The following is a 12865-nucleotide window of genomic DNA, read 5'->3' as shown; positions in this document are numbered from 1 at the left end:
GAACTGACACCATGAATCCTGCACGGCTGCCCATAAATCTGTTAAAGTATGAGGGGATGGAGATCTTTTCTGAACAGCATGTTGCAAGGCATCCCAGATACACTCAATAATGTTCGTGTCTGGGGAGCCTGGCAGCCAGCAGAAGTGTTTAAGCTCAGAAGAGTGTTCCTGGAGCCACTCTGTAGCAATTCTGGATTGCATTTTCCAGCTGCAATTGCCCAAGTCCGTCGGAATGCACAATGGATAGGACTGGATGGATGCAGGTGATCAGACAGCATGCTTACATATGTGACACCTGTCAAAGAGTCATACCTAGATGTATCAAGTGTCCCATATCACTCCAACTGCACATGCCCCACACCACTACAGAGCTTCCACCAGCTTGAACAGTGCCCTATGACATGTAAGGTCCATGGATTCATGATATTGTTCCCATACACGTACACATCCATTCGCTCAATACAATTTGAAACAAGACTCACCCCACCAAGCAACATGTTTCCAGTCATCAACAGTCAATGTTGTGTTGATGAGCTAGGAAGGCGTAGAGCTTTATGCCATGCAGTCATCAAGGGTACACGAGTGGGCCATCGGCTCTGAAAGCCCTTATCGATGATGTTTCATTTAATGGTTTACACAATGACACTTGTTGATGGCCCAGTATTGAAATTTTCTGCAATTTTCGGAAGCTTTGCACTTCTTGTCATGTTGACAGATTCTTTTCAGTTTTCGTTGGTCCCAGTCTTGCAGGATATTTTCCCGGCCACAGCGATGTTAGAGATTTGATGTTTTTCTAGATTCCTGATATTCACAGTACACTTGGGAAATGGTCATACAGGAAAATCCCCACTTCATTGCTACCTCGGAAATGGTGTGAACCATCGTTCGTGTGCTGACTATAACACCACCTTTGAACTCACTTAAATCTTGATAACCTGCCACTGCAGCAGCAGTAACCAATCTACCAGACCAATCTGCCAGACACTTGTCTTATATAGGCATTACCGACTCTATATTCTGCCTGTTTACGTATCTCTGTATTTGAATACACATGTCTATACAAGTTTCTTTTTCTTTTTCTTTTTTTTTTTTTTTTTTTTTTTTTTTTTTTTAATTATAACTTGTGTGTACAAATATGTATCTGGAATTTCTAAACTTTTTAGGTGTACTGGATTTTCTACTTTGAATATACACATCTTGGCGTTGATAATGTTAAACCTGAATCCACACATGAAACTTCAGTTCAACAGTAATATATAAAAAACTGAAAAGGAGTTCTGGTATTCAAATACATATCCTAGTACCCAAACAAGTAATCCTTCTGTTTAAATTTCTTTTACACACCACATAAATCTAAAGATATACACAAAACACAGGAATAAAGCAAAATATAGGGTTCACTGTGGAGTACAGTGTGATACAAATTGAAACCTGGAGAAGTACTTAGTCCAACACTCACTCGCTGCAATCATAGGTTCAAGATTGATTTGCTGATTTACCTGTAGGAAAATCCTTCATAACACAATATGCAATGATAATACAATGAAGGTGTAATCTGAACCCTCATCAAATATTTTGTTCTCATTACTTGCAGACTCGTCAATGGCTTGGTAAATCATTTGCTCCAGATTTTTCTCTCTTCACTGCACATTTTGAACACAAAATCAACACAATTGCACACAAAAGGCACAAAACAGAATTTGAAAATCAGCTAATGCCTGCGAAACAACAGATGATGACAATGGTTTCAAAGACAATAAAATTATCTAGTGATACCACTACTACCAACTAGCTAAAGCTACAAAGCCTGCACACCTGACATATTTGGAGTAGCCATAAATATACGTTTGACACTGCAGAAAAATCAGCGTAACTGGCATGACATAATAATATATTTGCTGCTCATTCTCATTTCCAACAAGCGGCATAGTATTATGACAGCTACACACTAAATGTTAATACAATGGCCTCTCATTCAGGAGGAAAATTTACACATTCATTTTTGTTCATGCAGATTTAAGTTTTCCTGTGGCTGACCTACACTGATTAAATCATACCCTTATCAAAATTTGATCTTTGTGCTCCACTTCATACAACTTGCAGTCTACAGGGCATTAAACTAACTTACTTACTTCCTTCCTATATGTCTGTAGATACTGTCCAGATACTTTCAACAAACCCCCTTAACTGAGGAGTAATAACGTATTTGACCAGTGTTACTCACATTTTTTGAACTTTCTGAATCATCGTCAGGTGATGGCGGAGGAGTCGCCAACATGTCTTCTGCATCAGATTCATCACCGCCAACTAATTTCTTTTTATTCTTCTTTGTGAACATCCCCCTGTTAAAAATGGAAAAGATTACTTTCATAAACTTGCAACATTTTAATGTTGACTCAAATTTCAAAATGGCTAATTACAGTGTAGATGCAAGTTTTCCCCATAAACTGTTCAGAGCACAAGTGATGTAATGCAGGTTTATGCAGCTACCTACAAACCATATGCCACACTACAGAGTTTGTACACTGCACTGAAAGATATAAGGAGGGAGACCATAGAATTATGCAACACTAAGATTGCATTTTTTGTATGCAAAGTGATCGGCCAATCAACATTATGAGTCTTGCAATTGCAAAATTATTAGTTCCATTTTTGGTGGTAGTAATTATTTTTTACTTCTATTTTAATCTTATATTAAATATCAACACATACTGAATCAATTTTTAATAAAAAATGTTTTTTATCTCTAAATGCTACTTGCAGAAAAAGTGAAGATTCACAGACGATACTTGTAAAGAACACCCATATCATAATTATCTATTAATGCATAATTAATGGTGATTTATCAAATCAATTGTATCAGAAACCCTAATACTTCCTATTATTAGTTATACTTGCCAAATTATCAATACAGATACAATAGCTTCAGAGATGCTTAGTCACTGAACGGCACAGCGAAAAGACAGTTGGAAAGTTAGCTTCCAACCACCAAAGCCTTTGTCAAAAATAGTCTCCTTTCACATTGATGCACTTTTCACAGTGATGATCAATAGCTTTGATACTCTGTTTATAGGGCAAAATAGCTATCAAACTCTGTGAATAAATAGCCAGACTGTTACATTCCATCCTGGATTTTCCGTTGCTTAAATATGAAATGAATTACTTTTAGTCAAGTTATAGAAGCTAGTACCTCTAACTACAGGACTGTCAAGACAACAATCAGCAGCACTGTCATTGTTGGCTTCTCCAACAATTATGTTTTTGAAACTGCTCACGTTCTCAATGTTAAAAATTTCCTGTCACATTACAAATCTCTTGCAAATAAAACTTCAATTATAATAACTTTAATAATAGTTTGGGTTTATTTCTCTAATGAATATGAGTGCAATCTTAGAAGTATCAAAAACTAACAAAGAATACAAATATTTTGGGAAAGTTATATTTCTCTACATAGTCTCCTTTCACATTGATACACTCTTTTTTGTTGTGCCTTTCTGGGACTCAGCATCTGTTTATGGGGCAAAATGGCTCAATTACAGACTCCACCTCTTCATTTGTGGCAAATCTTTGGAAACAAAAAATAATCAGAGTGGGCTACATCTGGCGAATAAGGTGCGTAATGAAGTGATAGAGGCATGAAATGGTGCACTGTTGTGATGAAAGTACCCCCCCCCCCCCTCTCTCTCTCTCTCTCTCTCTCTCTCTCTCTCTCTCTCTCTCTCTCTCTGGCACGACATTTTTTGCTCAATTTCATCACCTAAACACTGCAAAAAGTAAACATAATACGTCCATTAATTGCTTTTCCTTTTAGAAGATAATTAATGAAAATTGTCCCACATGCATCTAAAAACACTGACACTATGACCTTGCAATGCAGGCAGAACTGTCTGTGCCTTCTTTGCAGCCAATTCTCCCCTTTCAACCTACTATTTCGACTGTTCCTTCCTCTCAAGGGCGAGTGATGGATCCACATTTCATCCGTGGTTATGAATTGTTGCAATAACTCAATTTTATTGAAACATCCGCATACAGCTTTTTTTTGTTCCATTGCGAGTGAACGCAGCACCAGTCTTGCGCAAATCTATCTCATGTCCAAATTTTCAGTCCATATTCAACGTGCAGCACTTTTGAAATGCCTACAATGCGCTCCCTAACTTGTACCCTTTCAGTCAACAGTCATCCAATATCACTTTGTGGATTTTCTTCAGAATTCCTGGGGAGATGACCTCATTGAGTCAACCACTGCAACGTTCATCTTGGCAGCTTCTATGGCCTCACTTGAATTGCACCGCCCCATGCTTTTCCCAGAGTAGAACTTAGTTCAGATTTATTATTAGTTTGACTAAGGTTTTTCTAATGAAAGTATTGTATCAGATAACGGTCAGTTTCATCCACATTTAGGAATTCACTGAGAGCATTCAATATTTATGGCTGCAAAAAATGTAACATCGCCAAAATTTAAACAAACTTTATAAGGTTGGTACTTTCTACCACAGACATTTGTATGAAACCTGAAACCCTATCTATATGCCACAAAGCTACAGACATCACAACATAATACATCACTCTGTGGGTCTACATGTATTTTTGCTGCTCATATGAAAATTTTAAGCCATCTGAGAATATACAACAGTACTAAATAAGCTGTGTTTAATGAGATGAAGAAAACCACACAACAAAATTAACGTTTTTCCCCTGCGTACACATTTTCGAATTCTCTGCCCCCCTGGAAGTCCATTAACCTAACCTATCGAGAAAAAATCAGACGTACTGTGATATCGGTCAGCAACAAAATCATAACCATTATATTTCTAAAAGTTTGACATGTTTGTCGCAAATAATTTCAAAATTTATTTTATATACTAACTTTGCATTCCGTTTTGCAGGAAAAACTGGTTTCACTTTCGCCTTTCTATCCCTTTTAGGCTTTCTAGTCGTTGGCGTTGTCTTCGTTGATGATTCTGACAAACTTTTCGAAGGGCTTGCAGGATCATCTGGGGTCAGCATTTCACTTTCACTGTCTTGTCTTTCCACTGAAGCAATTTCAGATTCTACTGCTGCAAGAAGATCTGACAGGACTTCTTCAACACCACTCTCGATTGAACTAGATGGTGTTTCTTCCACTATTCCATCCTTCTTCTTGGCTACTTTCCTGGAACCAACAATCAACATTAAATAAACTTGATAGGCTAACTTATTTTGCAGCAGTGGTTATTTACCACATATCTCTCTCTCTCTCTCTCTCTCTCTCTCTCTCTCTCTCTCTCTCTCTCTCTCAAGTTTTAGTAGGAGCTGCACAGCAAGAAGTAAGCACATACTTTCTTGGTTTTGGAGACTTGGTTTCCCCAGGTGCTTTAGGTTCCTTCTTTTTCTTCGGTTCCTTGGGAGTTTTTGGAGGTTTCGGCTCTTTGGCAGCTTTAGGTTCTTTGGGTGGTTTTGGTTCCTTTGGAGTCTTTGGTTCTTTTGGTTTTTTTGGTTCTCTTGGTTTCCTGAAAGAGAAAAATATGTAATTCCTGGTCACAACTATCAAAATTATATTATTTCAGCTCACACTGAAGTAGCTAACTGTTTAACTTGTGAAAAGGGAAAAAAAAAACACACACACACACACACACACACACACACACACACACACACACACACAGAAAAGAGTACACACTGTTTTACTCTGAAGTCCATAGAAATACTTTCATGGTAAAAATAACAACAATAACACAGCAAATACAAATAACAAAAGTTGTTGCATAGCTTTCCAATATACAATAAATAGATTCCTAAATTATGGTTAAAAATCTATTATTCAATATACATCAAAGCAGATACAAAAAACAGCAAGCAGTGATTAATGACTGTTTTATTGCATATTAAATGCTTTATTGCAACACACTGTTTTTTATTGTATTTTCAGTAACACACACAAGTTTGTTTATATATTATATCTAAGTTTTAGTAACTATTACCACTAGGTCCTTTCTGAACACCACGAGGTTTGGCTCTTACTGTGTGTAAAAATTTGTAACTGTCTTTGAACCTCTATGCACTTTGTTGGGAACATCATCACAATGCACAAGAAAGTTCCTCTACTTGTCACTAAACCCAGTTTTGGGATTCTGAACTGTCTGCAGTCAATAACAGCGTACTTTGTACTACGATACTACCAAATGTCCTTGATTACTATAATTGCCTACTGTTCCCAAGCTAAACACTCTACTACTGACCAAGTTGTCTATGCTGCTAAATGTACCAGAAAGTAATGAAGGGCAGAATATATCTTGCCCAAGTTTGCAAGACTATACATCACCTGAACTGTGATGTAATGTAATGTTGGTAGTAAAAGTTATCATTTGACTGGAGACAAGAAAAATAACATATTGCAGTCTTTGAGATGTAAACATTTTGGAAGTAACTGGCAAAGTACCTCAACACAGACGATTAAACACATTCCGATTGTGTGCAGCCAAGTTCCATCCTCCAGCATACCATTTTCAGGAAATTATTAACTACAAACCGGCTGATTTTTCCACACTGGTTATGCCAATCAAAACTGTAACTATTAAATCTCACATTAGTAGTTGTGTTGAGGCAACAACAGTGACACTCTGATGGATCAATAAGAAGAAAACTAAGCATAGGAGTGAACAGAGTGCAGCACTTGTGGCGGAAATTGAAGAAGTACAATTAACATGTGCCATGTGATAAAATCTGCAATATTAGTGAAAAGCACAAATACTTCATAATCACTTACCTGCTACCCTCAGATTTCATGATTGTGTCAAGTAGTTTTGTCCAACTTAAATCTCATCAATGAAGGTAAACATATTCTTCATAATCAGGCCAATCATGACACATTTTTAAAAATTTACCTTTTTTCCATACCTAAATTGTTTCCTTCATCTTACCCTTGAGTACTTGACTGTTAATAAACTTGGGTGTGGTTTTCAATGGTGAATCCTTCCCTTCTGTCGTGAAACACTAGCCAAACAGTATGACAGTTGTTTGTTGCTTCGTATCCTTTGGCTAGGTATGTACTTGGGGGATAGAAGCGCAAGCAGGAAATGGGATTTAGGAACCAAATGGTGCAGAACAACTGAATAAATTGCTTCAAAACTATTTCCACAGACAAGAATCACTATTATACATCATTTACTGCACTGATCAGTTTTGGAACCCAAGTGGGAAAAGAAGGCTCTTCATGTCAAATACAAATCATCTTCTTCCCTATCTGAGATGAAAAATATAAAACTAAATAGTAAAAAAAAAAATCAGAAGGAGACGAATGAGTGCGGAGGGTAGTGACTAAAATGACATAAGCCATAGTTTTGGATTACTCTACTCACAAATTAAGAATGTATGGATGAAAGTATAATGACCGGTTATTATCAATTCAAAAGAAAGCTTTTGAAATGGCAGGGAAAAAAAGCATTTCTCTTGCTTATGCATTCAGCACAAGGCAACAAACAAATTACTTTCATGCCTCTGCCTTTGCAGACTTAAAATGTCTCCACATTATGCCAACTTTGTTCACATGGCGGATTCTTTCATCAGTGCAAGAAAGTATTGCATTTCACACAAGCATGTTTTCTCGAAACTATTGCGTTCGTGCATAGGTTCATAGTGTTTTTGTTTTGCATATTCGTTTTCCAGTTACTATGGGTCTATTTATCAATTGTCAATTTTCATTTGTAGTTCACTGTTGCTAATTGGGCTTACATTTTGTCATCTAGAGATAGTGAGTGGAGCTGTGAGTACAAGAAAATGGAGTTCCAAGTGGAGAAAAAGACAATAGTTGAAACTTCAAATTCTCATTTTCTTTCTTTCCCTCCCTCTGCACAGGGAGAATATACACTTATGTGCTACTTTCTTAACACTTTGAAGACCGGCCACTTAGAGGAATTATTGGGCCAGAAAGACCAGCTACTTATGCTATTTTGAGAACATTACTGGCACATACTTAATTGATATTAATGACGAGAGGTTTAAAATGGCTCTGAGCACTATAGGACTTGCTGTGGTCATCAGTCCCCTAGAACTTAGAACTACTTAAACCTAAGGACATTACACACATCCATGCCCGAGGCAGGATTCGAACCTGCGACCGTAGCGGTCACGCGGCTCCAGACTGTAGTGCCTAGAACCGCACGGCCACTCTGGCCAGCAATGATGAGAGAAAGCATGACTATCCTTCCAAAGAAAAAGTGTGAGGCCAGTTATTAAGCTATTTTTTCCTATATAACACACACACACACACACACACACACACACACACACACACACACACACACACACACACACACACACACACACACACACACACACACACACCTTACCTAGGTGGCTTTGGCTTCTTCTGTTTTTCATCGAAAGAAGTGTTTTGGAAGTTGTCACCAATGCCATGGAGTTCACTGAAATCTCCTGCCTCATTACACTCAGCAGGTGGTGCCAGAGCCGCTGCATCTTCTGGTTTTTTCTTTGGTTTTTTTGGTCTGGGGGCACCTTTGTTTCGAGCTTTACCTGTTGTACTTGATACCTATAAAACAACATTCACCACTAAGCATTTACACAATCACTTGCCAGCAGTATTTAGATGGAAAACACACAATGAAATACCATCAACAGCACTATAATATATATCTGTATGTTTTAATAGCTAGTAGAGTAGTTAACAAAAACACACACAAAACATCCGTAGTTTAAGAAACATTCCTCTCCCCACTAGATATTGAAAGAGATCGTGAGCCGTTGTCATATATGAACACTCAGCTACTCTTATAACTTATAGAGGATGATCAGATGGGTCGAGGTAGATATACCTCACTTGAAATCGTCCAATATGTTCTAAACATCAGCAAGGTTAAAAAAGTCACCTGCACTCATAATAAGAGCTTCTACCAACTTCTGTTACAACAAAAGAAAACTTATTTTGTAGCCAAGTAGTTCCAGTATAGAAAATTTAATTTTTTAAATATTTTATACTGTGACCCCACAAAGCAATCAAAGCAACACATGCAATTTGCTTAAGAAAATAATACAGACAGATATAGTTTCTATCCCACAAAGCAACATATGTAATTTGCCTAAGAATGCAGTCAGTTATACCTTCCGATTTCCTACATCCCTCCACAATCAGTAATGGCTGGCACTTTACGACCAAAATCATCTATCAGTTGATAATGTTGTGACTTTGCCAGTGTTTATGGCTTTGAATCAAATAACTTTTCAGAATATAAGAGTTAAGGTTTAAGCAGTCTGGAAGATTACAGTGGTTTAATTAGCATAGGTGGCTCAGCATCTTTGTTACTGCTGAATTATTCTGTGCTACTCTCATTCATGGTTGTGATTCAACTTCTTGCAGTCCTGTTTATGCTGTTTCATCTTCATTTTTGTTTGTGATGGAATAAATAAACTCAGCTCTTGTGAATGACTAGAAGTGCTTCATTTTTCTCCACCTTTGTGAACCATTACCTCACTGAAACAGATATTCTTTTCTTAACCTGTGTGACATCCTTTGTTTTTATTAATCTCTGTGGAATACTGTGTAGAAAGTTAAGCATACCATTCATTTAAACCTGCTCAACAAATACACAGCCAGTGCCTTTTTCGTCACATTTGTGACTGCAGGCCTTTGGAATGTGGATGTGCACTTTACTGCCAAGTTATAGCTTCTTTCTTTATCATTCTCCTTCCAGTCTAATTATTCAATCTGCTGAGGGAACACATCGCTGTAGAGATCACTTCTCCCCTGAAATTCATGTGTGATTTAGCTTCTATGAGTAGGCATCATGCCTTCCCAATAACAGTACTGTTATAATGCTCAGCTAAGCCATTTTGATCTACATTACAAGATACTGTCACCTATTGTACAACTCTCTTCATTCATTCAGAAAAGTGGTAAATTTTTCATGAACAAATCTGCTTGTGTTGTCAGTGCGTAACACACAAATCATCCATCCAGTCTGGTTCTCTTAAAAGTTTGAATAATTTTTGGGTCCTGATCCTTGGTCTTTTTCTTTTTAAGTGTATATACGAGGGTGAGTCAAATGAAAACCTTAAATATTTTTTAAAATACTATTTATCATGCAGAAGTAGTACAAAGCTGTATCACTTTGCAAAATAATCTCCCCCCACGTTCAATGCAAGTCCTCCAGCACATACAAAGTGCATACATTCCTTTAGCAAAAAATTCTTTTGGTAGTCCGCACAATCACTCTTGCACCGCGTGGCATACCTCTTCATCAGAACGGAGCTTCTTTCCTCTTATTTCGTCTTTGAGTGGTCCAAACATATGGAAATCACTTGGGGCAAGGTCTGGTGAGTATGGTGGATGAGGAAGACACTCAAAACACAGGTCTGTGATTGTTGCAACTGTTGTATGGGCAGTGTGGGACCTTGCATTGTCATGTTGCAAAAGGACACCTGCTGACAGCAATCCACATCAATTTGATTTGATTGCAGGCCGCATATGATTTTTTAGGAGATCTGTGTATGATGCACTGGTGACAGTGGGGCCCTCTAGGCATGTAATGCTCCAAAATGACAACTTTTTCGTCCCAAAAGAGAGTCGCCATAACCTTCCCTGCTGATGGTTCTATTTGAAACTTCTTTGGTTTTGGTGATGAGGAATGGCGCCATTCCTTGCTCGCTCTCTTTGTTTCCGGTTGGTGGAAATGAACCCACGTTTCGACCCCAATAACGATTCTTGCAAGGAAGCCATCACCTTCTCGTTCAAAGTGCTGAAGAAGTTCTTGACAAGCATGAACACGTCGTTCTCTCATTTCAGGAGTCAGGTGCCATGGCATCCGTCTTACAGCCACTTTGTGAAACTGGAGCACATCATGCAGAATGTGATGTGCTGACCCATGACTAATCTGTAACATGCTGCAGTGTCATTTAGTGCCACTCGGCGGTTTTCCTTCACTATGGCTTCAACTGCTGCAATGTTCTGTGGAGTCACAACTCGTTGTGCCTGACCTGGACGAGGAGCATCTTCCACTGAAGTCACACCATTTGCAAACTTCTTACTCCATTTGTAGACTTGCTGCTGTGACAAACATGCATCACCGTACTGAACCTTCATTCATCGATGAATTTCAATAGGTTTCACACCTTCACTACACAAAGCCGAATAACAGAACGCTGTTATTCCCTGGTGCAAGTCGGCAAGTGGGGCGGGCATCTTTATACTGATACTGCGACGGTATGTGTGCATCTACACTATGCTGCCACCTAGAGGCCACTCTGCACGCTGTTTGTAGCATGCTTACCAACTTACAGGATAACCGCGCGAAATTTCGATTTGTTATTACAAATTTAAGGTTTTCATGTGACTCACCCACGTATAAAACTTTTGTCAAGTAGTCTTTGATTAGAATTATGAAGTACCTAGCTTTAGAACTGACATCATATGCATCGGTCCATGTAGTTCTGAATGAACTAATTTAAGTACATGATTAGTTTGAGAGATAAAACATTTGAAAGGAAACATGCCTGCTTACCTTCTAAATATTTTACAATAGGACTGTTGACAGCTCCTTTACATGCATTACCTTTGTCCAAGCCTATATGTAAATCTTTCATTGAATATAAATTTGAAGTCCCATCATCTTGTGCCATACTTCAGTGTCATTTAATTACAATGTCCACTTTGGTTTTGCTTGTAAATTTAGCATCCATCTACTTTACTCATACCACTGATAAGAGAATATATGGCAAAAAATTCTTCACCAAGTCATAAATATAACAGCCCCTTTTATAAAAAGAACTTTTTCTGTTGTTCCGCTTACTGATGGCAAATTTGTATTTTATACCCTAAATTAAGTACACAGATTAGTGAAATTCCTGTCTTAGTACAGCCTGCAAAGATGTCAATGAGTGTGTACATATCTTTTAAAGCTACATATCCACTGTTGGCTGCAATTACTTCTGAACTGATCATTGCCTGGGGCAAATTTCATTCCCTTTGACATTTTGATGAACATCTACATTTACATCAACATGACCACTCTGAACTTCACACTTAAGTGCAAGGTTCATTAAACCACTTTTAGACTATATCCACTCTAACAGTACATGGGAAAAAGAACACTTGAATCTTTCCGCGTGGACTGATTTCTTTTATGATTTTTCTCACTGCAACGAAAAACACTTATGTTTTAATGACTACTACCCCAACTCGCATATCATATCCATAACTACTCCCCCCCCCCCCCCCCCAACCTCCCCTCCCCACCACCCGCTTTCACAATAATAGAAACGGAGCCGACCTCCCTTGAACTTTTTCAATATCCTCCACCAATTATATCTGGTACAGATCCTGTACCGTGCAGCAATATTCCAGAAGAGGACTGTCAAGTGTAGCACAGGCACCTCCTTTAGTAGACCTGTTGCATCTTCAAAGTGTTTTGCCAATAAAACACAGTCACTGGTTTGCCTTCCCCTTATCTATGGGATCGTTCCAATTTAGGTTGATCATGATAGTAATCCCTAGGTATTTAATTTAATTGACAACCTTTAGATTCGCATAATTTGTCTTGTAACTGAAATTTAAGTCATTCCTTTTAGTACTGGTGTAGATGGCCTGAGTCAATTGCAACTTTTCACACCATACAGATATCTTTTCTAAATCATTTTGCAATTGGTTTGATCTTCTGATGAATGACCACAACATCTGCGAACAATTTAAGAGCGCTGCTTATATAGTCTCTCGAATCATTTAAATAGTTTACGAACAACATGAGGCCTATAATGCTTCCTTGGCGAATGTCAGATATCACTTCTGTTTTACTCATCTGGAAACCTATAAATATGGAATCAATTTGAAATCCTCTGTTGATAGTACTCATAACTTTGTGTGAATAAAGACCAGTTG

At 38.0% G+C, this 12865-nt stretch overlaps 1 protein-coding gene across 1 annotated transcript in view; it reads right to left on the bottom strand.

Moving 5' to 3' along the window:
- LOC124594923 (chromodomain-helicase-DNA-binding protein 7) overlaps nucleotides 1–12865 on the bottom strand; it is a 310905-nt gene that overhangs the window by 233284 nt on the left and 64756 nt on the right. Inside the window, exons 5-8 of the mRNA XM_047133415.1 lie at nucleotides 8328–8527; nucleotides 5319–5489; nucleotides 4868–5152; nucleotides 2225–2342 (exon numbers count right to left, since the gene is read on the bottom strand). Of these exons, the coding sequence (XP_046989371.1) occupies nucleotides 2225–2342; nucleotides 4868–5152; nucleotides 5319–5489; nucleotides 8328–8527 (774 nt within the window). The remainder of the gene's footprint in view (nucleotides 1–2224; nucleotides 2343–4867; nucleotides 5153–5318; nucleotides 5490–8327; nucleotides 8528–12865) is intronic.

This window comes from Schistocerca americana, chromosome 2 (assembly GCF_021461395.2).
Source record: "Schistocerca americana isolate TAMUIC-IGC-003095 chromosome 2, iqSchAmer2.1, whole genome shotgun sequence".
NCBI lineage: Eukaryota > Metazoa > Arthropoda > Insecta > Orthoptera > Acrididae > Schistocerca > Schistocerca americana.
This window is presented reverse-complemented; position numbering and strand designations above follow the sequence as displayed.